General features: G+C 45.2%; 1 protein-coding gene across 2 annotated transcripts in view; it reads right to left on the minus strand.

The window, feature by feature from the left end:
- The window catches only part of LOC126544056 (E3 ubiquitin-protein ligase RNF31-like), a 93,572-nt gene that overhangs the window by 3,789 nt on the left and 77,079 nt on the right, over positions 1-12,704 (minus strand). For both annotated transcript variants that reach the window (XM_055061629.2, XM_050191256.3), the window contains one exon: positions 10,673-10,838. In XM_055061629.2, coding sequence (XP_054917604.2) covers positions 10,673-10,838 — 166 coding nt within the window. The remainder of the gene's footprint in view (positions 1-10,672; positions 10,839-12,704) is intronic.

Genomic DNA, 12,704 nt, shown 5'->3' on the forward strand with positions numbered 1-12,704 from the left:
TCTAGCAGCGTGTTCTGCAAATTGATGTGGCGAACTCTGCATCGCTAACCTAACGCTCGCTGCAGGGTCAGGTTGCTTATGACCGCGTTCCATTGACCGGAACGTACGCCAAAGTGCTCTGTTTCCAATGCCCGATCCAAGATTCTCGCACCACTCATACCATCGTCGTCGAGAAAGTTGCTTTTCGTGCTGACGCGCCTTCGCCGCTATATGGTTAGCACGTGCACGGCTACCTGGTGCATCGGGATTCCTCGACGCATACAATTCTGCCTGACGTCGCTTTGCCCAAAGTTGCAAAAGGGTGAGGTCCGGTTGAGGTTGTTCCTCGTCAACTGTGGTCACAGTGGTGTTCCTCCGTAGCAGTTCTTGCAAAGCGGGAAGAATTTCTGAGGGCTCTGAGGGTACTTCATCAATCGATGATTCCCGAAACTTATCCCAATGCGTGACTGTTACTCGTCGTCGAATTTTCTTTATGCATGTTCTGTGCAAACCAATCATTATTGGCATATGATCACTGCCCCATGTGTCTGGTTCCACCCGCCACTGCGGCATTCCAGGACCCAACCACCACGTGAGGTCTGGAGCGTTTGTTCTAGATACTGCGGGTACAGCACAGGTAGCCACAGCGTGATGGTTCAGCTACACAAATACATCCCTTCCATGCGTATGTTACCACAACTACCAGCTTCACATTTCGATAAAACGTAGTAGTTAAAGCGACGAGGAGTATCTGGCGTTTTCTATTAAACATAGCAATCGGTGCATAAAGCAGTCATATTGTTTAAGCTGACCAAATTTAAGTCTCATGTCAAGCAAGCGCGTATAAGGTTCCTATATATACATAGCGTTCAGTGTTTGTGCCAACGAAACTGGACGTGCAAATTACCCATACGTAAGCACCCCCTTGCGCTTTGCATTATGTTTGTTCTCCACAGCACTACGTTAACAAACCATGTTGGGTGTTGATCTTTAGAATGGGTGTTACCCCACGTTAAATATGCCGATGCAGCTTCCAATATTTGCTTTTAAATTTCAACAAAGAGAGGTAGCGTACACACACACACACACACACACACCTTGTAAGCAGTTGTAGAAGTTTACTTACAATAATTCCTTGTGCAACGTTTGTATTTAATTCAGAGCAATGAGCGACGAAACGTATACTGGGTGCAACGATCCCGATCGAGTTATACTATGAAATTAATTTTAAGGCGAGCGCGAAAAACTCAAATCAATTCCGACGTCCACTTAAAGAGGAAGCTTTGGCTTGGGTGCTCCTATTAAATACATGTAAAAGAAGAATTCGTTTTTTTTTTTTTTTTCGACACCGACTACACCAAACTTGACGAGGTTTGTTGCATTAAAAGAAAACTGAAAATCTAGTGACTGTTGGTTTCGAATTCTTGATTTAGGTCGTCAATTTTTTCGAAAAATTGGCTAAAATGGCAATTTTTCAGAAAACGAAACTATCAGGTTTACAACTCCGTAACTCAGCAATGAAAAATTATACCACAATTCTGTTAATTGCATCTGATAGTACATATGAAGCGGGAACAAAACTGACATGTTACACATGAACCTCGAAAAATTTTGTAATGTGTAAATACAGCTTTTGCAGAATCCTTGTACACCCAGCGCAACAAATTCATGAAATATATAAATTGAGTTAGTTAGTTAAATGGGGTTTAATGGCGCAAAAGCGGCTAAGGCTATGCTGCGCCAAACACGAGGTGTTATAAAATCCAGTTTATGAAGGCATAGGCTGTGGTAATAATCTGTATTTCATGTAAAAATCCAGTGTCATCTAGAAATTTACGGACGTCACATAATGGAACTAGCGGATTATCGCCTAAAATTAGAGCAGGGTGTAAAGGTATGTGTAGTTGACATAATTTGTGCAAACATCCTCGTCTGTGTGTTTCAATATGCGTACATGTCAGTAATATGTGCCTAACTGTCAGTGGCTCTTAACATTTCTCGCATGTTGGTGTGTCCTCTTTCGCAAGTAAATAATTGTGTGTGAGGTGTGTACCCAATGCGTAGTCGGCATAAAACTACTTCGATGAACCGCTCCTGATGGTAACATGACTTCCACTCGCCAACTATGGGTTTAGTGAGATGTAGCTTGCTGTCGGCACAACGGTCCCATTCGCGTTGCCATTTTGTCGTTAAGGCTTTTCTAATCGCACGGATGCTATCTTTGTATGGAAGTGTTGTGTTTGTTATCTCTTTGTACGCTGCCATCGATGCACATATATCGGCTGCTTCGTTACCCGGTATCCCAACATGACTTGGTACCCAGCAGAAGCGGATTGATCTCCCGTATTTATTAAGCGCAACCATGTTTAGTTTATCCCCCAGCAGGGGTTCACACTCAGATTTCAGATTTAGAGCATTCAGTGTACTTAAGGAATCAATGTATATGACTGTGTTTTTCTGCTTGCCAGTGATAATCTTTTTTAATTACAACCCATACAGCATAAACTTCAGCAGTGAAAACAGAGGCATGTTTTGGTAGACGAATACTTCTTTCCCAATTTTCTCTTACGGCCCCTACACCCACATGTTCTTTTGTTTTGGAGCCATCAGTGTAGAATTGCATGTGATTTTGATATTTGTCCTGAAGAGCACGGAATTCTTGTATAATGTGTTCGTGTGGAGTGTCTCTTTTCTTTAAATGTGTTAATGTCCAGTCGCACAACTGTGTGAAATCGTACCACGGGGGCAATTGTGGTTTTTTGGCAACCTGGAGGACTTCACGAGGGATGTCATACTCCCAGCAATATTGCTCATATCGCAGCACAAGCAGCTTAATCATGTTCGGTTTATTTGTGTAGTGTCAGCGTGAGTTGCACTGTGTGACGATGTTGTAGCATATGTGTTGCGGTGATGACTGAATTCCGAGTACGTAAGAGAACGTTAGTAATGCTCTGCGCTGCTGTAATGAGGGTTCATTATACTCAACATATAAACTTTGAATAGGTGATGTTCTGTAGGCAGTACTTGCCAGTCGCAATCCAAGGTTATGTACTGGATAAAGTCGTTGGATATAGGACTGTCTGGCTGAGCCGTAAACTACGGAGCCGTAGTCTAAAAGGCTACGCACATCATTATCATCATCATCAGCCTAGTTACGCCCACTGCAGGGCAAAGGCCTCTCCCATACTTCTCCAACTACCCCGGTCATGTACTAATTGTGGCCATGTTGTCCCTGCAAACGTCTTAATGTCATCCGCCCACCTAACTTTCTGCCGCCCCCTACTACGCTTCCCTTCCCTTGGAATCCAGTCCGTAACCCTTAATGACTATCGGTTATCTTCCCTCCTCATTACATGTCCGGCCCATGCACATTTCTTTTTCTTGATTTCAACTAAGATGTCATTTACCCGCGTTTGTTCCCTCAGCCAATCTGCTCTTTTCTTATCCCTTAACGTTACACCTATCATTCTTCTTTCCATGGCTCGTTGCGTCGTCCTCAATTTCAGCAGAACCCTTTTCGTAAGCCTCCAGGTTTCTGCCCCGTAGGTGAGTACTGGTAAGACACAGCTGTTATACACTTTCCTCTTGAGGGATAGTGGCAACCTGCTGTTCATGATTTGAGAATGCCTGCCAAACGCACCCCAGCCCATTCTTATTCTTCTGGTTATTTCAGTCTCATGATCCGGATCCGTGGTCACTACCTGCCCTAAGTAGATGTATTCCCTTACCACTTCCAGTGCCTCGCTGCCTATCGTAAACTGCTGTTCTCTTCCGAGACTGTTAAACATTACTTTAGTTTTCTGTAGATTAATTTTCAGACCCACCCTTCTGCTTTGCCTCTCCAGGTCAGTGAGCATGCATTGCAATTGGTCTCCTGAGTTACTAAGCAAGGCAATATCATCAGCGAATCGCAAGTTGCTAAGGTATTCTCCATCAACCTTTATCCCCAATTCTTCCCACTCCATGTCTCTGAATACCTCCTGTAAACATGCTGTGAATAGCATTGGAGATATCGTATCTCCCTGTCTGACGCCTTTCTTTATTGGGATTTTGTTGCTTTCTTTGTGGAGGATTACGGTGGCTGTGGAACCGCTATAGATAGCTTCCAGTATCTTTACATATGGCTCATCTACGCCCTGATTCCGTAGTGCATTCATGACTGCTGAGGGTTCGACTGAATCAAATGCTTTTTCGTAATCAATGAAGGCTATATATAAGGGTTGGTTATATTCCGCACATTTCTCTATCACCTGATTGAAAGTGTGAATATGGTCTATTGTTGAGTAGCCTTTACGGAATCCTGCCTGGTCCTTTGGTTGACAGAAGTCTAAGGTATTCCTGATTTTATTTGCGATTACCTTAGTAAATACTTTGTCGGCAACGGACAGTAAGCTGATCGGTCTATAATTTTTCAAGTCTTTGGCGTCCCCTTTCTTATGGATTAGGATTATGTTAGCGTTCTTCCAAGATTCCGGTACGTTCGAGGTCATGAGGCATTGTGTATATAGGGCGGCCAACCTTTCTAGGACAGTGTTCCCACCATCCTTCAACAAATCTGCTGTTACCTGATCCTCCCCAGCTGCCTTCCCCCTTTGCATAGCTCCCAAGGCGTTCTTTACCTCTTCCGGTGTTACTTGTGGGATTTCAAGTTCCTCTAGACTATTCTCTCTCACCTTATCGTCGTGGGTGTTACTGGTACTGTATAAATCTCTATAAAACTTTTCAGCCACTTGAACTATCTCATCCATATTAGTAACGATATTGCCGGCTTTGTCTCTTAACGCACACATCTGATTCTTGCCTATTCCTAGTTTCTTCTTCACTGCTTTTAGGCTTCCTCCGTTCCTGAGAGCCTGTTCAATTCTATCCATATTATAGTTCCTTATGTCCGCTGTCTTACGCTTGTTGATTAACTTAGAAAGTTCTGCCAGTTCTATTCTAGCTCTAGGGTTAGAGGCTTTCATACATTGGCGTTTCTTGATCAGATATTTCGTCTCCTGCGATAGCTTACTGGTTTCCTGTTTAACGGCGTTACCACCGACTTCTATTGCGCACTCCTTAATGATGCCCATAAGATTGTCGTTCATTGCTTCAACCCTATGGTCCTCTTCCTGGGTTAAAGCCGAATACCTGTTCTGTAGCTTGATGCGGAATTCCTCTTGTTTCCCTCTTACCTCTAACTCATTGATTGGTTTCTTATGTACCAGTTTCTTCCGTTCCCTCCTCAAGTCAAGGCTAATTCGAGTTCTTACCATCCTATGGTCACTGCAGCGCACCTTGCCGTGCACGTCCACATCTTATATGATGCCAGGGTTAGCGCAGAGTATGAAGTCTATTTCATTTCTAGTCTCGCCATTCAGGCTCCTTCTCGCCCACTTTCGGTTATCACGCTTGTAGAAGGTATTTATTATCTGCAAATTATTTCATTCTGCAAACTCTACTAATAACTCTCTCCTGCTATTCCTAGAGCCTATGCCATATTCCCCCACTGACTTGTCTCCGGCCTGCTTCTTGCCTACCCTGGCATTGAAATCGCCCATCAGTATACTGTATTTTGTTTTGACTTTACCCATCGCCGATTCCACGTCTTCATAGAAGCTTTCGACTTCCTGGTCATCATGACTAGATGTAGGGGCGTAGACAAGAGACCGGTAAATACGTAAAAGACAGGTTCGGTCGGAACCCCAGTGCTTATGAGACAAGAGACCGGTAAATACGTAAAAGACAGGTTCGGTCGGAACCCCAGTGCTTATGAAATAAAACATTCAGGATATTCAATGCTTTATTTGCCTTAATCTTTAGTGTTTTACTGTGGGATAGGAAGTTTAGTTTTTTGTCAAAGATTACTCCCAAGAATTTATATTCTTGTTTTACCGACAGCGCGACATCATTCAATTTTAAATCCGGGTTTAAGTACAACCCTCGTTTTTGAGAGAATAGCATCGTAACAGTTTTTTGAGTAGAGAAGCGAAAGCTATTTTTCTCAGCCCACTCCATTAGTTTATTTATTGTTATCTGGAGCTGCCTTTCACATGTTCGTAAGTTTGAGGCGCGGCACGCTATTTGCAGATCATCGACGTATATGGAGTGCATAACAGAGGAGGGAATGATTTTGTTAACAGAGTTCATTTTTGCTATAAAGAGTGTTATGCTTAGTACGCAACCTTGTGGCACGCCGTTTTCCTGGATAAATGTGCGCGAGAGCACATTGCCTAGACGGATTTGGAATGTTCTGTTGGATATAAAATCAGCGAGACAGTTTAGCATTTTGCCGCGGATTCCTAACGCAGCGAGGTCACGTAAGATCCGAATCTCCACGTAGTGTCATACGCTTTTTCTAAATCGAAGAACACTGCCAGGCAGTGCTGTTTGTGTATGAATGCCTCACGTATTTCGTGTTCAAGTCGGACGAGGTGGTCTGTCGTTGAACACCCTTTTTTATATCCGCACTAATGAGAATCAATGGAGTTCCGTATATGAAGCGTGAAAGTTAATCTGGCATTTACGATACTTTCATATGATTTCGCCAAACAGCTTGTCAGGGCAATAGGTCGAAAGCTACTTGGGGATCTGGGGGATTTACCTGTTTTTAAAAAAGGCACAACTATTGCGTTTTTCCAACTTTTTGGCATGCTTCCGGATTCAAATACTTTGTTAAAAAATTTAAGGAGAGCATCTACGGATGCTTGGGACAGGTGTGCGAGCATGGAATAATGAATCCGGTCAGGACCTACTGCAGTTTTCTTGCCAGCACAGAGAACCCTGTTGAGTTCTTGTACCATGAATGGAGCGTTGTATTCGTCGCTTGACATGCTAGCAGTTGGTAGTTTCTCCTTTTCTGCCGACAGTTTGTATTTTAGGAACGTCTTTGAATAGTTAGCCGAGCAGGAGACGTTGTAGAAATGCTCCCCAAGCATATTCGCTTGTTCTTGTAGTGTTGTTTGAGTGCCTGAACGTGTAAGTATGGGTATCGTGTATGGTGAGTAGTCCCCCTTAAACTTCCTGACCTGGTCCCACATCCTTTTGGATGTGACGGTGCTATTAATTGTGGATACATATTTTGTCAGGAACATTTTTCTGCCTGTCTCCGGATATATCGAGCTTTCGCTTTGGCTTGTTTAAAATTTATAAGGTTGTTATATGTTGGGTACCTGCGTAAGATTCCCCAGGCCTTATTTTGCTGCTTTTTTGCTACGGTGCATTCATGTGTCCACCAAGGATTAAGCTTTTTCCGAACAACGCCAGAAGATTGCGGAATGGTCTTTTCGGCTGCAGAAATAATACAGTTAGTAAATTTTTCATTAATTTCGTCAATGCTTAAGTCTGTTAAACTAAGCTCCTCCAGCCCGGCACTTTCTGTAAAAACAGCCCAGTCTGCCATTTGTAACTTCCATTGGCGTGGTTTGTAGGATATAATGGGTAGTGTTGAGGTGAGGTTGATTATGGCAGGTAGATGATCACTGCCATATGAAGTCTCGAGTACATCCCATTTAAAATCGGTAAAAATGTCCGGAGAGCAAAATGCTAAATCGAGGCAGCTAAAATTACGTGAGCTCGGTGAAAAATGAGTTGGCGCACCTGAATTCAAAAGACGTGTTATTTGTCAAAATAAAATCTTCGATAAGTTGTCCTCTTTGGTCATTCTTATCGCTGCCCCAAAGAGTGCAATGAGCATTAAAATCTCCAACTAAAACAAAAGGCTCCGGCAGCTGGCCAATTAAATTTTCCAGGTCTCGAGTTGTGAAATGGCTATGGGGAGGGATGTACAACGAACAAATGGTGACAGTCTTAAAAGATAGAACGGTGACAGCTACTGCCTCGTATGGAGTATTTAATGAAACGTTCCGTGTGGGGATGCCGCCTTGGACGATAATAGCGACACCTCCTGATAGACGGCTGGAGTGCTCGCGGTCCTTTCTTATGACTAAAACCTTTAAGAAAATGTGTATGTTTGGGTCCCAGGTTCGTTTCTAGAAGGCGGAATGCTACTGGTGATAACTTATTTATGATGTCTTTGATGTCACCTATATTGTGAATTAGGCCTCTGCAGTTCCAATGAATGATAAAAGCCATCTTATTGGAATTGGGGAAAAAATTACTTATGTGTGTGAGCTTACAAATTGTAAATGACGTATTTAAAAGCTGATTACTCTTATGAAAAGGGCGGTAACCGTTCAGGTTACCTTTCCCTTTCTCACAGGAGTTTTATGTTTCTCCTTCTGTGAGCGCTCCAAGGAGCGCGGGTCTTTTGGCGTCAATGACGCCAGGGTTTTTGGATCGACCTCCATCGCCTTTTCCGAGGCACTGGACGATCGGGATCCAGGCGCCGAGACGCGCGTCTCGGGCCGTGGGGTACGCTTCAACTTCGGGGCCTGCGGCACTGTTGTCTGCGGGCCCGTCTTCGTTGCTGATGGAGCAGCACTGGCTGCAGCCACCAAGGGGGGCGGTTGGGGTTTCTACAGGAGTACCGGACGTGGACCCTGTAGATTCCTGAGACCGGTGTGGCGCTGCCCCCTGCTGCGTCACACTGGCATAGCTTATTTGAGGTAAGTGCGCTAGCCTTTTCCTCGCTTCATGGAATGAAATCTCTTCCTTTACAGTTATTGCGATTATTTCTTTTTCTCTTTTCCAGCAACCGAATTCTCATACCTATGCCGATATTGTGAGGTACCAGACACTCTCCAACACATCGTGTTGGTGTGCCCACACCGCGAGAGCAACAGTCAAGATGATGCCCCAGAACCGCTACAAGCGATCGAAGAAACGTGGGAGGCAATGTTAAACGCACAGAGCCTGGAAGATCAGCGAAGTCTGGTGGACCGGGCCCGGGCTGCGGCATTAGCCAACGGCTTTCTGGACTAAAAGAGCCGCCCACCTAGGGCGAAGAAAGAACACTTTCTCGCTGTTTCACACAATAAACGTTCATTCCTCCTCCTCTTTTCCAGCAAGGGCAGCTGCGTGAGTAAGCTGGATGATCGCCCTTGCAATTGACACATTGTGCGGGAGCATTGCAGTTGTCAGGTGGATGGTCGTTGGCACTACACTTTGCACATGTTTCCTTTCCTCTGCATGATTGTGATGCATGTCCGAACGTCTGGCACTTGAAGCACCGCCTCGGGTTCGGTATGTATGGTCGCACGTTGATTTTCAGGTAGCCCGAGTCGAGTGAACTTGACACAGTACTGGAGCCAAATGTAAGTATTACGTGTTTTGTGGGGATCTGTTGGTCGTTTCGTCGAAGTGTTATCCTTTGTACCTTGATTACATGTTGCTCCTGGAATCCCTCAAGGAGCTCTTCGTCACTGAGGTTCAAGAAATCTTCTGATATTACTCCTCTGCTGGTTTTGAGCGAGCGATGTGGGGAAATTGTGACATTAATGTCACCGATGCTTTTGAGTTCACTGATTTTTTCGACTTGTTCTTTCTTTGTCAGTTCGAGAAGGAGGTCTCCGCTTGCCATCTTTGATGCTTTGTAGCCTATCCGATCGTGTTTGATAGGCATTTGGATACTACGAAAGGTGAGAGTTTTCTAATAGTTGTGTTGCCTTCACTGTGAAGGACATGGAACTTTGGGAAGGTGTCATAGTTTGGTTTTAATAGGAACTGAAATGTTGCTTCGGTGCGCCCTCGTTTTTGAGGGCGATCTTGGAGGGGGGGAAAAGCGTTTGCCATGTAAACACTGGAAAGTTCGGCGGCGATGGTAGCCATCCACCACCGAGCCCAACTAGGGGACGCTACTAGGTTGGGAATAATACCTGCAGACGCCAGCCATGCATCGCCGCTATAACTTAATATATGTATACCCAAGACAGGATATATTACACACGGTTAACCCTTGCCGCCAGGATATACGGAAGTAATAAGAAGTGAAGAGAAGACAGGAAAGATGGAAAAGTGGGAGAGAAAGACGAAGATTGGAGAGGAGGACAGGAAAAGGCGACAGCCGATTTCCTCCAGGTGGGTCAGTCTCGAGGTGCCGTCTATGTGAAGCCGAGGCCGAAGATGTGTGCTGCCTCCGCCGGGGGGCCTTAAAGGTACAAACACCCAGCATCGGCTCAACCCCTAGGATCCCCCTTTCCCCAGACACGGCAAAGCCGCGCACGGCTACGCACGGGAGGGTCCAACCCTCGTGTGCTCGGGCACGTGGTGTCGCAACACACCAAACACCTGCTGACGCAGACGCCCCTGCGGGGTTATATATATATATATAAATTGACATATGGAATTTGTCCACTTTGAATGATCTAATGGATACCGTTTACAGAACCGTGATAACTGTTTTTGACGGAGAGCTATTAATTCGTAAACTTCGCGCTTCTATATATTTTTTCGAACTTTCGAATTTTTGAGAATTCTTTCAACAAAACCCAGGGCCTCAATCGAAATTCCGCATCCAACAGTCATCAGAATTTAACTTTCTCTTTCAACTGCAACAGATTTCATTAAAATCGGTCCAGGGGTTATCGCAGAAAAGCGTGCTTGCGTTTTACATGTATTTGAATAGGCCACGTCGCAGTTGGGCCCGAGCTAAAGCTTCCTCTTAATATTTAAATGCTTTATCGTTCACTCATCCGCAACAAAACTAAAGCAAAAAAACATTACAGTTCAGTGTAACACTTATTAGACACAAGTTTGGAAAGTGAGGTGGCACCCGGCGACGCTTCCTTGCGACCACACCAGCGAGGCGACTTACCTCGCGGAGGCGTTCTAATAGTTCATGACTAGGCATCGGGGGGAACTCGGGAACCTCTTTGTTGTGTTTCCGGAGTTCGTTTTCCAGCTTGTCCATAGTCCAAGTGCTCAGAACGTCTACGCGATCACGGAAAATCAAATCGCAGAGATACTCCTTGTAGTGCTTCCTGTAAAAAGAAGCGGTGGAAGTATAAAATGAGTCGTTGAGCACTACTCAAGTCTGTCAAAGGTTTTACGACTTTATACAAGTCGCCACGCCTTACGGAAAACTCAGGCTGAAAGCATATTATGTATAATTATATCATAATTATATCACTGCGGGATTATCCGCAATGAACGGGCGGATCACGCTGCCCGCTCAGCCCATACTGAGGAGCGCCACGTCCCAATTCCTCATTCTAGAACTGAAGCAGCACGGAAGCTCCTCCTACTTGCTCGGCAGTGCACCGCGTCGCAATGGAATGAGCCACATTTAAGAAACACGCGACTGTACTCACTTGATCCAACACTAAGTCTTCGAGCGCCATCACAGCTTCGCCGTAGAGACGCCACGCTTTTATATCGACTTTGGTTGGGCGTTGCCTTTACTAAAGCCTATGCATTCCGCATAGGGATGACCGACAGCCCAACCTGTGACCACTGCGGCCATGAAGAATCAATTGGCCATATTTTGTGTGCCTGCCCGCAGTACAGTACACAGAGGGCATGCCTTCGCCACGAACTTGACCAACTGGACGACCAAGCGCTATCCGAAAAAAGAATTCTACAACATCGAAAGGACCTACCGTCACAGAAGAAGGCCGTGCAAGCGCTATTGCGCTTTTTGCGATCTACCGGCCTGTGTGAACGACTTTAACTGGAACGCCTTTTGTGTGTGTGTGCCTCCACGTGTGCGTGTTTTTTTTTCCTTTTTTTTTGCGTTTTCCTCTCTGTCATCTTTCTAACCCCTATCCCCCATCCCCAGTGTAGGGTAGCAAACCGGAGACTCATATCTGGTTAACCTCCCTGCCTTTCCTCTTCATTCTCTCTCTCTCTCTAGGGCTACTTCCGTTTCATAATAACGCCGTACATAATGCAATGTTACTAAAGCAAATGAAACAACACTGCGTTGGTCTAGCTTCGTGCGTACGCGAAACGTGCTTCTATAGTACTTCTTACTAAACCCTACTTGGAGTGCAGGTACTCTATTCGGCAATGCGGAACTTATTGTAACAGAGACGTGGAACACTCCAGAAATAAGAAGACATCAATCGTTTCATTAAAATTACCCAGATGCGAATGTTCAAAATTACCGAACACGTATCAAAGGTTATTTTTAGTATAGGTGTTTAATTTGAAGTCGCATGTTTGCAACTGTTTCAAATAATTGGCAAAAAAAAAATACTCGAGGGAGCATTGAGCGACCCCTTCCCATTTGCTTGACAATGCTCACCGGCGTAGCAGCATAAAAAAAAATTGTGGGGTTTTACGTGCCAAAACCACTTTCTGATTATGAGGCACGCCGTAGTGGAGGACTCCGGAAATTTCGACCACCTGGGGTTCTTTAACGTGCACCTAAATGTAAGTACACGGGTGTTTTCGCATTTCGCCCCCATCGAAATGCGACCGCCGTGGCCAGGATTCGATCCCGCGACCTCGTGCTCAGCAGCCTAACACCATAGCCACTGAGCAACCGCAGCGGGTCCGGCGTAGCAGCATGGCCGCTTCATTTACCACAGCGTCTCCTACCAAAATTACTAGAGGGAACTCTGGCGCTAGTACCTACAGGACCTGCAAGCAGGATGGTTCCACCAGCATTGTGTAGCAGTAAAGTCCCATTAAAACGAAGCCGGTTAAACCGAACGTCTGCAGCCCCCAGTGATGCCTACTACTCGGCTCGGCGAGAGGCTTGGATCGGCTGACTTGGAGCAGATGGCTCTGCTAGCCACACGAGATGCAAATGGTGTTTCTGAGGACAAACATCTGTACAAGCTACGACGATGACATGGAAACTTGCAGCGTTCGTACCATACGACCTATAATGATTATTTTCG

This window comes from Dermacentor andersoni, chromosome 1 (assembly GCF_023375885.2).
Source record: "Dermacentor andersoni chromosome 1, qqDerAnde1_hic_scaffold, whole genome shotgun sequence".
In the NCBI taxonomy this organism is placed as follows: domain Eukaryota; kingdom Metazoa; phylum Arthropoda; class Arachnida; order Ixodida; family Ixodidae; genus Dermacentor; species Dermacentor andersoni.